The sequence below is a fragment of the Thunnus maccoyii genome, chromosome 4, assembly GCF_910596095.1.
Source record: "Thunnus maccoyii chromosome 4, fThuMac1.1, whole genome shotgun sequence".
In the NCBI taxonomy this organism is placed as follows: Eukaryota; Metazoa; Chordata; class Actinopteri; order Scombriformes; family Scombridae; genus Thunnus; species Thunnus maccoyii.
The window spans coordinates 32889136-32905484 of record NC_056536.1 but is presented as its reverse complement, the minus strand read 5'-3'; the positions used below and the strand labels follow the sequence as shown (position 1 = coordinate 32905484).

The window sequence follows — 16349 nt, the reverse complement described above, 5'->3', positions numbered from 1 at the left end:
TAAACATAAACATAAACATAAACATACATTTTCTTTAATGGTTCAGACTTTACAGCCTCAGTGACCTTTACAGTCTTCTCCACGTAGGTCTGCAGACATATTTATGTTTCCAGTTTGAAGCTCGTTCTGGTTAAATTTGTTCTTGTGACAGTTTGTGTTTAAAATCAGAAACTCAGAACTGAAAGAAGAGAAGTGAAGCGGCGGCCGATCTGTCGTCGTCTCTGTTCATATTCACATAACCAGGCTCTAAATAAATGTCGGTGGCTGAAAAGAAACAGACAGAAAATAACCTGCAAGGTTCGACGCTGAGAAGAGTTCACATCACACACACACACACACACACACACACACACCCACACCCACACCCACACACACACACACACACACAATATACTTTATTTGGTGGCATCTAGCAGTGAGGTTACAACCAACTGAATGTGTAGGAGAACCTACAGTGGCTGTGAAAGCTCCTCTCTAGATCCAGTGTTTGGTTTGTCTGTTCTGGGCCACCGTAGAAACATGGCGGCCTCCGTAGAAGAGGACCTGCTCCCTCTGTAGGTATAAAGACTGTTTCAAAGGTAAAAAAAACACAACAATCCTTATTTTCAGGTGATTATACACTAATTAAAACATCCTTTTTAACATTATATTCCATTTCTGCCGAGTCCGTTCTGCTTTAAATTCTACACACTGCACCTTTAAACAGCATTTCTCAAGTTTACAAAGTGCCTCACAGACGTGAAGTTAAGTAAAGCACCTTTGAACGCAGCTGAAAGCTCTGGAAAAGCTAGTAAGTGGATCTTTATTAGATTAGATATGTAAACATATTTCCTCACTTACGTCCGGTGGCGTCAATCCTTTTTAGTTTGTTGTTTTGTTGTTTTCGTCGTCGTGGCCAAAAGTATGTGGACAGCTGCACATCTCAGGAGTGGTAGTGACGTCCGAACTGAACCTAAAAAGATCCCAAACTCACACATCTAGATAATTATTTAGTGTTTGGTTTGCAACTCCATGTTTCATGTTTGTTACTGATAGAGGAAGGTTGTTTTTTTTTTTTTTTGCTGGATAAACAAGGACAAATATTTTGCATATGGACTCATTCACACCTTTTCAAACATGCAAAAGAGAAGCAGAACCGCAGAGTTTCAACGTATTATTTGCCTTTATTCATAGTTTGTGGTGACCAACGCGAGCAGCTGCTGCACCAGACGGATACATCAGACGTCACATCTCAACATCTCAACATACAAATAAACATTACAGTTACAGAAACATAGAACAATAAGCAGCCATGATTTTGCAGCTTTTAGTGGGTCCAAGCTGTAAATATATTTCACACACTGAGAAAGAACCTTCTTCAAACTGCTGCTGCAGAGATGGAAACATATCATCGTCTAAAATATCTGCTGGAGCTTTAATATTGAACTGGATTAACTGGGCTGTATTTTTATAATCTGGATGAAATGACTTTAATGAGCTACTGACAGAGTTATTGTCAGGATTATAAATCATTAGTTATTATTTATAATCCTGAAAGTAACATTTTAGACTTCAGTAAAAGATAAAAGAAGAAATTCTCACAAATTTAAGAATAAAAACAGTTAATCAAACTAGTTTTGAGTGTAAAAGTGATCAGGATCAATAACCTCACTGACGTCTGATCAGACGTTACACCGATTTATATTCATGTTCATCAAACAAACCACAAAGATTAAACCTGCATTGATTTGATTATCAGTCACTTTCTGATCATCTTCATTGATCAGCAGCAGAACGTCTCGCAGCACAACTTCCTGTTATTTCATCCATATTTATATATTTATACGTTATATTATAAATATATTAGATTGTTGTTCGTTATTCCTGCAGATTTAAAGATTTCACACAAATAAAACTGTTTAAAAACGATAATTATATGTTTCTTACAGAAAAACATGCATAACAATCTCTTTAAAATAATAAAGACACAATATGGCAGATATATGATATATGATATATGATATATGATATATGATCGATCCATATCTCTGATTGATCAGCCAAGAACGATTTTACTCTTAATTTGACTCATTAGAGCAGCGGTTCCCAATCTGCGGTTCAGGAACCTCACGAAGGGTCACAAGATGAATAAAAGAAGAGAAAAGCAGAATAAAATCATATTTATGCTACCAAACCTTTGTAGACTTAAAAAAACCTCTTAATAATAATAATAATAATAATAATAATACATTTTATTTATAGAGCATCAAGCTACTCAAAGACACAGAAGAAGAAAGAACAAACATCTCTATAAATCTATAAGTTCATTAAACGTCAGCGTCAGAGGCAGACGGATCGTCAGCTTGTTTATTGTGAAAAAGGAACCACAGAGACGCTTTTTAACACGAAACAAACTAAAAAAAAAACAAGGTGGAGACAAACCGTCAGACTGAAACAGTCTCGGTGTTATTTTTCGATCGTACGTTTATCGTCTTTTATTAGCTGCTGTTCTGTGAACCTCCACAGTTTACATCACTTCCTGTTTCCAACAAACTGTCTCATTTCAGAGGATGTGACAACCTTTTTTATTTTTAATTTTTATTTTAAATAACACAACAGTTACTTTGTTTTCCTAAAATATAAATGTGGGTGTTTCTTCACCTTTCAGGTTGATTTCAGGGAAGTTTAAATCAGACACACAGTTAGTTTTTGTGTTTTCCTGTGTGTGTGTGTGTGTGTGTGTGTGTGTGTGTGTGTGTGTGTGTGTGTTTGCTTTAAGGTGAGTCCGCAGGTCGGCCGTTATTTTCTCTCTGGCAACTGAGGTTAGTTAGTCAATAATCCTGCTTCCTCATTCTTTCTGATCACACTCACTCTTACTCTCAGGTTGATTCATTATTAACTCAGCAGCAGCAGCAGCAGCAGCTTCCTTGTTGTCGTTATTCCTGAAACGACTCGTCCGGTGCGAGTGTTGGGATCTGAAGAACAAGACCTGATTTTATACAAAAAAGACTCAACTGCAAACTAAAGATGCAGTAAAGAAACATACGTGACTAAATGTACTTAGTTCCGCCCTGCAGCTGGTTTCAGGTTTATTTTTAAAGGATAAGTGAAGATATTCAAACTGAAAACGAATCTACTGACAAGTTGTACCTGTTTTATATCTTCTTCCTCTGCAGCGGCTGTTTCTTCATCATCATCCTCAACACAGATTTAAAGTTTTTATTTCTTTGCTGCAGCCGATGATGAAACGTGAGACTTTCCTTGAATCCACCGACAAAATATGTAAATAAACTAACAATAAAGAAACAAATCAAAAGTCTTTATGTGTGTGTGTGTGTGTGTGTGTGTGTGTGTGTGTGTGTGTGTCATGTGACCCATGAAATGGGAAGCATGAAGGACACATTACAGTCCAAACGTCAGGCTGTTAATGTGTGTGTGTGTGTGTGTGTGTGTGTGTGTTACAGAGCGAGCAGAGAAAATGAGGATGTGAGTTTTGACACTTTCCCCAACAAACCCAACCTCTCCTGCACAGATAGTTGTTACCCATGATGTAACAGCGGTTATATCTAACCGTGCCCATGACACAGTGATAACATGGTTAGCGGTTCAGGTTCACACTCATCAGCATCAAAAGGTTGTGAAAGAGAAAATAAATCACGAGGGATTTCTAGAAACAGCAGCAGCGAGAGGTCTTTGAACGCGTTGCATCGTGATTTCAGACGCGTTTACTGAATCATGAATCACTGTGTGAGCCGTGACGCAGCGGCGTCCGCCATATCTGCCGGGGATTTGAAACTTCTCTGACGACCAACAACGTTCCCTGAAACATCTCACAACATTTCATGACACGCAGAACTGCCACTAAAACCAGATTTAACAAACCAGATACAGCCTGTCACTCAGTGAGCTTTAAAGGTGTATTTTTGTACTAAAAACATTTTTTGCACAGAAGGAGGACTGTGGATTTTGTCCTCCATCACTTCCATTGTAAGGTCATTATGAAGGGATCTTCTAATGGTCAGTATGAACAGGAGGAATGATTACAGCAAGAAAAACAGGTTTTAATGTTCATTTGGGCTCCTGACTGTTGCTTTAAGACACACTTTGTCAAGTCGTTCAGAGCTGCAGCCAGGACATGGTTAGCTTAGCTTAGCATAAAGACTGGAAGCAGGGGGAAACTGCTAGCATGGCTCTGGTCAAAGTTAAAAAAAAATGTCTTCAATTTCACTTCTGTTTTCTTTTTTTGTTGTTCCTGCAGCTGCTGTCATGAACTCTGAGTTTAGATTATAGTCTGCGGTCTGTGGCTCTTCTGTCTTTTTATTATCATCATACTAAAGTGTGTTTATTATAATTTACATAAGAAATGGAAAACTTTTTGCACACACTAACCTTCCTCTATATGTGTGTGTGTGTGTGTGTGTGTGTGTGTGTGTGTGTGTGTGTGGCAGGTGGTGCGTTCACAGACCTCGCTGTTAAAGAGAGATCTGAGTCTGACCTCCGAGACCGGAGCTCTGAAGGAAAACATCAAGAAGAACAGATACAAAGACATCCTGCCATGTATGAAGACACCCTGCTTTATCTGTGTCCTCACTTCCTGTCCCCTCTTCTTCTTCTTTGTTCCTTGTGTGTCCTTCCATCCTCCATCATCTTCTTCTTCTGTGTGTGTGTGTGTGTGTGTGTGTGTGTTTGTTTCCTCTGTGAAAGTTTGTACAGGACTGAAATACCAAGAAACTCAAAAGAGGAACTCAAAGAAAATCAAAGCTGCACTGATGCAAATACATTAATGATAACTGTGTGTGTGTGTGTGTGTGTGTGTGTGTGTGTGTGTGTGTGTGTGTGTGTGTGTGTGTAGATGACCAGTCTCGGGTGATGTTGTCTCTGCCGACCACAGACTCTGACTCTGATTACATCAACGCCAGCTTCATCAAGGTGACAACTGCTTCCTTCCTTCTTTTCGTCCACGTTTCTACGGAGGCTCATTAATGCAAGTAAAAAAAAAATTAAAAGAGGAAAGTTTGTAAGTCATAATTATGATACATCAAGTCATAATTATGAGATAAAAAGTAAAGATTATGAGATAAAGTAAAAATTAGGAGATAAAAGGAGATAAATGATACGTACTATCAACAATATTTTTACATTAAAACAATAAAAATGCATCAAATTATTTTGCATTCCCTGTTTTCTTTTCTTTTTTTATTTTTTTTTGATGATTATACGAATGTTTTTCTTACTTTTAAGATATTTATGTTTCTTTATATGTTGCAGTTTTAGAGCTTTTTGTGTATGTTACAACCGCATTTCTACGGAGGCTCATTAATGCAAGTAAAAGAAAATTTAAAAAAAAGGAAAGTTTGTAAGTCATAATTATGATACATCAAGTCAAAATTAGGACATAAAAAGTCAGAATATGAGATAAAATGATCTATACCTTTAACAATATTTTTTACATTAAAACAATAAAAATGCCTCAAGAACAGAAAAAAACCTCCATTATTGTGTATTTTCTATTTTCAAAAAAGTATTTTTTACAGTTATATGTATATTTTTTTACTTTAAGAATATTTATGTTTCTTTATATGTTGCAGTTTTAGAGCTTTTTGTGTGTGTTACTCTTTTTTATTTTGATTATTTTGTCCAGATCTTCTGTTGTTATATCCATGGAAGCAGTCTACCATCCAAAGAGGACATAAAAGAAAAACATACATATCTCTCTTCTTTCCTGTTTATTCCGTCTGAAACTCTTTGATGTTCTGACTGTCTGTCTGTCAGTGATTGTTGTTCCTGTTCAGGTTGTAATGTGGGTGTTTTTCCTGCAGGGGGCGACAGCAGACCGCAGCTACATCGCCTCTCAGGGTCCTCTGAGCTCCACACTCACTGACTTCTGGAGGATGATCTGGCAGCACGGTGTCAAGGTCACAACACACAGTTAATATCCAGGAATTAGTCTGGGTCATAAAATATATACACACAGATATACACTGTTTCTATCCATCTGTAAATAATACATGAAGATTAAAACATAAAACATTTTAATACAAAAGTTAAAAAGAAGTCAAAGCTTAAATAAAACAACATCATAAGTTGAGATGACTAGTTTTTTCAGGAGGTTTTGTCTAATGTCTGACACTGTGTTTGTGTGTTTCAGGTGATAGTCATGGCCTGCAGAGAGATAGAGATGGGAAAGGTAAAAAAAAAAAAAAAAAATTCTTGAAAAGTCTGATTTCAGTCTGTTTCTGCATCTTTCTGAAAGGAGACTGTCCTCTAAGACAACAACAAATAACCAAAAACATTTCTAACAAAGGAATTATGACTCTGGTCACATGAGAGCGAAGGAGGAAATCAGGTGACCTTAGAAAGGACAAAGGACGCTTCTCATTTGTTATGAATGTTTCCCTCACTTGCATCCTCGTGCCTCATATGGGAGGAACGTAAGGAGGTGCAAGAAAAAGATGTGAGAGAAGAAGAACGGAGGTTAGCAGAGCTACTACTGCAGCACGGCGTGAAATATCTCCGCATGCTTCTGTTCAAATGAACCGTTTGACAAACATCTGCAGATTATATTGTGAACAGAGTTTGTAAAGTTTCTGCTCAGACACGCAAAGCACACGGCAAATTTTTAAATGTATTGATTTTCTATTTGTAAATTCATTATTTAATTATCGATGTTATGATGAGAATATCTTGTAATTTGAAGCTCAATCATAGACGTAGTCACCGTGACGTCATACATTGATTTGTGAGTTTAACGATATGAACGTCGCCATGTTTGATTTTTGGAGCCACAAGTGACCATCTCTGGACAAGAGAGTGGAGCTGACCCTAACGCTAGCTGCTAGCTGCTAGCTGCTAGCTGCTAGTTTGATCCGCATGGTGTGTTTACAGTTTACAGCTAACTGTGATGATGCTAATGCTAATTTTCGGTGGCGAAAAACAGTCTTAAAACCATTCAAACAAAATGTACTTACTTGCTTTTGGAGTGGCCATTCGAGGAACTGCAGCGTTTGGCACTAACGCGTTAGCTTCATTTTCAGCCCTGGACGTTGCTGCTTCGTTTATTTAATCCTAATCTGTAACAACAAAGGAACGTAATACCACCTGAGTTACATTTTGTATTAACATAATGAGGAAATGTTAAGTATATTTATGTTATGTATATATGTATATGTATATTTCTATTTCTATTTAATTTAATATTTAAATGATTTCTTTACTGCAGACATGAAACATCTGAATGTGTTTATGAACATCATGTCGTCACATTTTGTCCTCTGCAGAAGAAGTGTGAGTGTTACTGGGCTCCAGTTCACCAGTCTGCTGCATTTGGACCGTTTACTGTCTGCAACGTAAGAACACACACACACGCACACACACACACACGCGCACACACACACGCACACGCACACACACACACACACACGCACACACACACACACGCGCACACACACACGCACACACACGCACACACACACGCACACGCACACACACACACACACGCGCACACACACACACGCACACACACTCTCACACACACACACGCACACACACTCACACACGCACACACACACTCACACACGCACACACGCACACACACACGCGCACACACACACACACACACACACACACACACACACACACACACTCTCACACACACACGCGCACACACACTCACACACGCACACACACACTCACACACGCACACACGCACACACACACGCGCACACACACACACACACACACACACACACACACACACACAGAAGAAGTGATTGTGATGCTGTTTGGAGGCTCTGAGACATTTTGACGGAGATGATTTAAAGTATCAAACACGTCAAAACGAACTCTGTATGTTTACATATAAATAAACATGTTGTTCCTTCGTGTCTCCAGCAGGAGGAGTCACGTCCCAATGAAGACATGGTGATCAGAACTCTGACTGTCACCTACCAGCAAGTAAGATTAGATTAGATTAGATTAGATTAGATTAGATTAGATTAGATCAGCTTAGATTAGTTTAGTTTGTTTTTGCAACTTTAACATCTTTGAATGTTCTTTTCTGATGATGTTTTTATATTTGTTCAGCTGCACTTAAACACTTCTGACCTGTTAGTTTTATTCAAGACCAGAAATGGACGTCTATAAAATAATTACTAATGACCTGATTACTCTGATTATCAGAAAATGTGGCTTTCGTCATAATTTTATGTTTTCATATTTGTAAACCAGGTTGCTTTAAATTGCTCGCTGTATCATAAATAAAGTGTTTGAATTTGGATTTGATTTTAGCAAGATTGTGGTTACTGAGTGTTTGTCCAAACTTCAAATTGAAGTGAAAACAGTAATAAATTATGAATAAATATAGATATACAGGTAGTAATATGTTTGTTAAAGTTAAATTCTTTTGTTTTTCTGATGGATATAATAATAATATTATAATAATAATAAACTAACTAGAAGTTCCACCTGCTTCCAGTCTTTGTATAAAATAATAAAGTGTGTGTTTGTTTCTACATTTTTTCCCCTAAAGTGTCTTTTTGTTCAGTGTCTGAACTCTGTCGTCCTGCAGAACAGCCGCTCGCTGGTTCAGTATCAGTTCCTGTCGTGGCCGGATCACGATGTTCCCTACGAGGCTGCGGGAGTCCTGGACCTGCTGGTGAGAGCCAGAAACAGCCAGGGAGCACACACCTCGCCTCTGCTGATACACTGCAGGTACACACACACACACACACACACACACACACACACACACACACACACCTCGCCTCTGCTGATACACTGCAGGTACACACACACACACACACACACACACACACACACACACACACACCTCGCCTCTGCTGATACACTGCAGGTACACACACACACACACACACACACACACACACACACACACCTCGCCTCTGCTGATACACTGCAGGTACACACACACACACACACACACACACACACACACACACACACCTCACCTCTGCTGATACACTGCAGGTACACACACACACACACACACACAGGAACACACACACACACACACACACACCTCGCCTCTGCTGATACACTGCAGGTACACACACACACACACACACACACACACACACACACAGGAACACACACACACACACACCTCGCCTCTGCTGATACACTGCAGGTACACACACACACACACACACAGGAACACACACACACACACACACCTCGCCTCTGCTGATACACTGCAGGTACACACACACACACACACACACAGGAACACACACACACATAGGAACACACACACACACACACACACACAGGAACACACACACACACACAGGAACACACACACACACACAGAGGAACACACACACACACACACACACACACACAGGAACACACACACACACACACACACACACACACAGGAACACACACACACACAGGAACACACTCCATGCGCCTCTAAACGGCTGTTAATTCCACATCATTACTGAGACTTGTTTTTGCCAGGAGTACATATAGCAGGTCAGATGGTCATTAACATTCAACAGGCCGTATCACACATATGGCAGTTTATCTCTCTCTCTCTCTCACACACACACACACACACACACACACACACACACACACACAGAAACCAGGAGGCTGTGAATATGCAGCAGGTAACACCTGCTAACGATGGCAGAGCTAACATGCACATGCTGCATCTGTTCTTGTGTGTTTGTGTGTGTGTGTGTGTGTGTGTGTTTCTGTGTGTGTGTGTTAAAGTGCGGGCTGTGGGAGGACAGGAGTCATCTGCGCTCTCGACTACATCCATGACCTGCTGGTTTCCAAGGTAACACATGATAACACAACACACGACCACTGAATCACTTTAACACGACGTTCAGCAGGACAAAGACAAACAGAAAAACACACAAAACCCAAATTAACGTCGTCAGAACCGGTTTCAACACGTTCTGGAGTGTCTCCACACCGCAGAGTGTTTGGAGAGTTGATATCTTAACACTAGTTTAGTGTAATTATTGCCTCTTTTAACACTAACCAGTGTTATTTTTCTTACGTAGTGTTAGATGTTAACTCTCTCTCGGGATCGTTTCAGTGTTACCCTCAGATTAACACTGTACGGTGTAAATATAACTCTTCTCAATTACTAGAAATAAATAAAAAATAAAGTAAAGCTAAATTAAAGAGGTTAAAATGTTTATTTTCAAACATTTGCACCACATAAACTTTTTAAAACATCTCTCTCACTCAGTATCAAAGAGTCTAAAATAAACGAGCTGATCAATGCAAAACAGCAGCATGTAAGTCTTCATCAAATAATACATCATATAACCCTAACAACAGTCCACAGATGCTATACATTTATAATAAAACACCCAAAATTCAATGAATGTAGTGATCATTACTTTTACTTTTACCATCCACGTGATTTTCAGGTAATTAGATGAAAGAAATCCATAATTCTGATATAAAAACATTTGAAAACGGGTCAAATTTGACCCAACAGGAGGGATAAAAGCATCATGTATTATGATATTCCAGATTTTAGGTCATAGGATGCATATAAATAGATCAGTCTGGTGCCGTAACGTCTGATCCAACATCTGAACATGTGTTTTAATATGATGTCTGACTCTGTAATTCTTCACCAACCTCAAATCTCTTAAAACAATAAGTGTTTAGGAATCAATTTCTTATCAGGAAACATGTTCTGGTTGTCACAGATCAAATGTTTGAGGTAACATATGCCATCAGTAAGGAAAGAGGAGAAAATATTATCAATCTGTAACAATTATTGTCTCTTTCAACCATCAGCAGAGAGAAGTGTGTTCACCAGGTTTGTGTCCGAATACAAATACGTTACACAGCAAAGCACAAATAGTGAGTTTTTTTACGAATATTTGTTTCATACAAATATTTTTTGAATAATTTGTTTTTGGGAAGAATAAAACATAGTCGCTATCTCACCCCGGGATTCCACCGGGTCCGCGTGTGCGCTGCGTTCCGGCTCCGATGCGGTTTTGCTCCGTCCTCTGCACGGCGCCCTATTCCACCGGCAGCGAGTCAGAAGCGGAGCGTCTTGCCTCCCGCCGTTTAAAGTCAGTTGCACTCCTACTACATTAATTACAGCAGCCTAGTCAAAGCTGATAAAGTCCCCTAAGGCTGCCGTAATTACTGCAGTAGCAGGGAAACTAAACTGCCCAATTTTGTTAACTTGCTCAGCTTTTGTTGATTTGGTCATTTTCCTTGATTTTTGTGCTTCTGCTTTGGTTCAGTAGCTACGTAGTTAAATGGTTTCTTTATTCGTCTGTTTTAATTGCGTTTATTGTTGATATACGACCAGGAGTCTGCACGGGGTGTTTTATTTTGAAAATTGACCGGAAGCTCAATGCTGTTTCTGTGTCTGACTTCCTGCCCAGCTCGATCTGCTCTGTGCTGCTTGATGCGGCTCTGTAAAAAATAGACGAGGCGTCTATCTTTAGCGCAGCGGAGCGGAGAGCCGCTTCTGGGACGCTTCTGAAACGCCCCGCGGCGCGCCCGGTGGAACCGGATACCTTGACTAGAGCGGCCTCGATCAGCTCCGGCAGCCGCGTCGGAGCTGGAATGCGGCGCACACGCGCCCGGTGGAATTTAGGGGTCAGTGTCTCTCCTCTGCTCCGCTGTGACGTCTATCAGCAGGTCACATCCACCTGCTACATGACGCGCATTTCTTAATTTGGGCAACACTTTAATTTTCTAAAATTATAAGCGTAATAAAAACAAAAACAGGATTTTTAAGCCTCTTTCCACTTTTATTCGAATACAAATACAAATAATTTTGCTGCCTCAACAAATACAGATACTGGACCCTCTGTTCATCCTTAGTTCACACACAGAGACTGACTGTTGTTAAACCTCAGTGCTTGTTGCTGTCGTCCATTTTTAACCATAATTAAAACTCTGTATCCTGTCTGACAGCATGTTCATAGAGATGTAGACATTTTTAATTAGCTACTGAAAAAAAACTGCTCTAACAAATCAATACAGTGTTCAGTATGAAGCTCTCTGAAGTGCAGAATTTATTCTCAGCAAATACAGACTAGACAGGAATCTACAGCAGTGTTGCACTGAAAGATTCAATAAAACCTAACAAGCTGTTTAAAGCAGGATTATCTCCTGTGACTGAACTACAGAACCAAACATGGTTCTTTAATAAATGGAAGTCGGATTCCTTTTGTTTCTAAAATGTTCAAATCATCAGAGGCTTTATTATTTCATCAGAAACATGACTTTAAATCTACTGTGTAGATAAAGAGCTGCAGCATGTACATTCATTAGCACAGAGTTCAACTTTGGTTCTTTTAAAGTAAAATGAACACAGTCGGGTTCGTGGATCTTCTTCTTAGCAGCTAACTGGTTCATCATAACAGAGTAAAATCTGTTGTAAGAACAGAGGATGTTTTGGGAAATATAATCCATCATTAATGTCGTTCTACGTCCCCTTTTTACTGTGTTTCTCCTGCAAGAAGAACTGTTCTATCTTAAATAGTTACAGACATGTATTCTGTCTGTAACAGGAATCTGTCTACAGACTCAGATCTCTACCTGTGTTCAGTCTCAAACCAAGAACAAAGTCCTGCTCCTGAAACTCAATAGCTTCAATTTTTGGACGCATATAAACCATGATGGAATTTTAAATGTTGACCGCTCTGTTGACAGCTCTCGCAGCAGTCGTGGCTCTCAGGTTCTTGACTCGTCAGCTTTCCTTTGCGTTTCCAACATCGATATCTGGAAAGAGCTTCATCACGAGAGAGGCTGAAGACGTGGTGAGCTTTAGACATCCCGTCAGAAACAGCTGCTGACGTCTGATCGTTGCTTTCTGGTTTCACAACAATGAACCTTTAGAGTTTCTTCTTCTGCTCAGCGATGCAGAGGAGGAAGGGCTGCGTTGCATCAACTTTCTCCAGGAATGTAGTGAGACCGGCTCCTTCCTGCAGTCTGAATGACACAGATTCATATATATATATACACAGTATATACTTAACATAACATACAAGACAAGCAGGAAGGTTTATTCTTACAGTCTCATATCAACCTGTAACTCACACTTCTTACATACAACTGCAGCACATAAAACTCATGAATTTAGTAGAACAAACAGCTGACGGTACATAACTTAACAAATCTTACATGACAAAACAACAACAGTCCTGTGATAACTACTTCTCTAAATAAAGTTGAAATTAAGTTTTTGATGTAAATTCAACGTTTTGGTCATTTTGAAGCTGCAGTCAATATTCAAATGACCGTAGAGATGATGCTAGTTTAGTTTTAGTTTATTGTTGCATGTTGGATTTATTAAAACAGGCATCTGAGTGTGTTTTGGATTCATGCTCAGCCTGACGGTCACAAGCTGCCTGCAGCTCTTCAACATAAAGATTTGTGGGCAGACTCTGGAATTCTGTGATGACTTGATGCTGGAAATATGAAGAAACTTTCCAGATACTTCGTCCCCCAAACATCATGGAAAAGTCCTGGTCAATCTTCAAACACAGACAGGATGTCCATATACAGGTTACTTAAATGTGCTTTACATTTAGAAGGATGAAATAACGTATACATGGACGAACCAATCCAGACGAGGGAAGACATCCAGGACTGAAGACTCTTCTGTCTGTAATCGAAGGTGTTTCTCATCTTCTCGTTAACCACAGATTTATCTGTTGGGTGTCTAATTAACGAGAGAATCTTCCTCCTCACTGAAGAGCAGTTCATCAATTAACACAGATTCTCGTTAAGTTGTTGGGCTGATCTAGAAATTAAGGCTGGAACGCCCACAGAGGTCGTCAGAGGTGTTTGACTGTTGTGATTCTCCGAGTGAGATCAGCCAGTATCGACCTCAGGATCATAGTAACGTTCCTGCTCACACAAACACACACAAACACAAACACACACACACACACACACACACACACACACACACACACAAACACAAACACACACAAACACAAACACAAACACACACACACACACACACACACACACACACTCAAAAACATTACAAATATTAAGCAGAAATACGGTCTGATGACATAAGTGCGACAACATCACAGTTTTTGGACTTTAAAAAGACATTAAAACTTTAATTTTTCCATTTTTTTGCGTGCAGATCTTGGACACATTGACAAAACATTTCCCAGTGTTTAACTGGTTTGGACACTTGTTGGTTGGAATCCTTCATGTGTGTTTTCTTTGGTCATTTAAACTGATTTCTTGCTCATATGATTCTGACATGTTGCATCTGACAGCGTTTTAGTTCTTTTATAATCTTTGAAGATTTCTTGGACCAGATTATCAACCTTCTGCAGAAATGTTTCCAATCTATCGTCTTCATGCTTAAACAGATAAATATTTCGTTTTGACAGTAAGTTATATTTAATCTAGTTTGACTTATTACAATAACCTGGTGTGAGTTGCACAATAATAGTTCCAGTGCTTCTAATCTAATACTAATAATCTTAAAATCGAATACATTTGTTGATGGTTTCGAGGTTCACTGTCTTGATTTAAGCTCTCAGGAGCCTTTTCTGATGAAATGAAAGAAGCTGCCACCAAATTAATCTCAAGATCTAAAAATTGGTCCACAGAGGAATAAAAAAAAGTGTTGAAAAAAATCATGACGACATGACAGATTAAATCATATTTAAGGATATTTAAAAACATTTCTGAGTTGATTTCCCTTTATGAGACCACATTAAATAAATAGCTTCAGTTATCAACATTAAGCATCAAACTGGTGTGAAAACTTATTTAAAACTATTTCCTAAAAACAAATTGTTATGAGTAAACATCAGAATGATCATTTTCAACCTCTAGTTTAATTGTAATGTACTTTCCCTTCAGTCTCGGTTCTTCCTCCGCTGCCGCCATCTTGAACGTGTTGTTTGTTGTTTCGTCTGCAGCGGATCACAGAAGACTTCAGCATCATGAGGATTGTCATGGACCTCCGGAGGCAGCGACCGTCTGCAGTACAAACCAAAGTAAGAAGTGTTTGTGTCCCAATCAAAGACTAAAACCTGCTCAGTCTGCATTAAACCACAGTTATAATGACAAATGTGTAACAGAAATGATAAAATAAGTCTTTAAGATAATGTTACAGTAAATGATAAAAGTTTTCACCCATATGAACAGATGTTACAGGTGTTTGATCAGAATAATAATTAGAATAGGAAAAATGTTTCTACTTAGTTGTAATAAAGTGAAGTTTAGGTTTATTGACAACACTCCAACATATTCTAAAATAAAACATATCAGACGTTGTTGAGGGTAAATAAAGTCCTGGATTTATTTCCATCACTGATCCTGCTGTTCTCACAGTCATCAACCGTTTATAACAACATCAGCATCGAACGTCAAAAAAACAAAAAACAAACAATCGATAAAATGTTTTTATGATGTACTCAAAATAAAATGGTAACAAAGACTCACATATCATCACATCATAAAAGACAACAGGTGAGTAACATTTGGTTTTGATCAGTCGTCAGTTATCGCGTCACTCAGCTGGAGGGACGATTTATCAGGAAATAGCCGTTAAGTTTTTAATCGGTGGAAAACGCCAGAAACTAGCCCAGATTACCACGACCCACCCAAAACAATTTTGTACCAGTCCTGTTAAATAAAAAGTAGCTCATTTGCATTGAAAACTACCCAACCTGGCAACGCAGAAAGTGCTGTAAGTGTTTTTACAGCGTGAATCCACCGGGGGGCGCTCTGCGGTTAAAATGTTAAAATAAATAAAAGAGGAAGATGAAAATAGTGATTTATTTTCTCAGTAGAAGTTAGTTTCAGTATTATTTTAAAATGTCAATTATTGGTGCCAACATGATATCTGACAACTTGTACAACATACTTTAGTTTGATGTAGTTCTGAGCGATATTTAACAGCTCGGGGTCGATTCGTGACTTTTTTCCTGTAAACAGCAGAATTGAAACGTCGTATTTTTAGGACTCTGTGTGCAAGACAGTTGAGGAAGAATAATAAAAGACCTGCAACACCTGCACACTGACATCATCATACGTAAAGTACAAATTATCCCACACAGCAGCTGACTGTCAGTAGAGCATGAAAGTTTCAAGGAGAGGAAATGAAACAAGATGGAGCCTGTTACCAATAAACATCGTTTAAAAAAAAATGCACTTGACCGAACATGACAAAATGTTAATTTTAAGCTCATTGATTGGCTGTTTCTTGCTGAAATGCACCTTTGGGAGCCGCAGTTAACTTCTACCTCAAACTTTTCCCTAAAAACTGTAGAAGAGAGAAAACTGAGTCACTGAGATTGTCTGTGAGAAAAATAAAACCAGAGGCGTCGAGAAGATTTTACTTCTGCTTACATTTGGTTTGGGACACA

The 16349-nt window shown here is 39.0% G+C and overlaps 1 protein-coding gene across 2 annotated transcripts in view; it reads left to right on the top strand.

Annotated features, from left to right (window-relative positions):
• ptpn18 (protein tyrosine phosphatase non-receptor type 18) overlaps positions 1 to 16349 on the top strand; it is a 34134-nt gene that overhangs the window by 4418 nt on the left and 13367 nt on the right. For both annotated transcript variants that reach the window (XM_042409344.1, XM_042409343.1), the window contains exons 2-10: positions 4428 to 4536; positions 4832 to 4908; positions 5799 to 5894; positions 6128 to 6166; positions 7257 to 7325; positions 7870 to 7932; positions 8546 to 8688; positions 9718 to 9784; positions 14898 to 14975. In XM_042409344.1, the coding sequence (XP_042265278.1) occupies positions 4428 to 4536; positions 4832 to 4908; positions 5799 to 5894; positions 6128 to 6166; positions 7257 to 7325; positions 7870 to 7932; positions 8546 to 8688; positions 9718 to 9784; positions 14898 to 14975 (741 nt within the window). The remainder of the gene's footprint in view (positions 1 to 4427; positions 4537 to 4831; positions 4909 to 5798; positions 5895 to 6127; positions 6167 to 7256; positions 7326 to 7869; positions 7933 to 8545; positions 8689 to 9717; positions 9785 to 14897; positions 14976 to 16349) is intronic.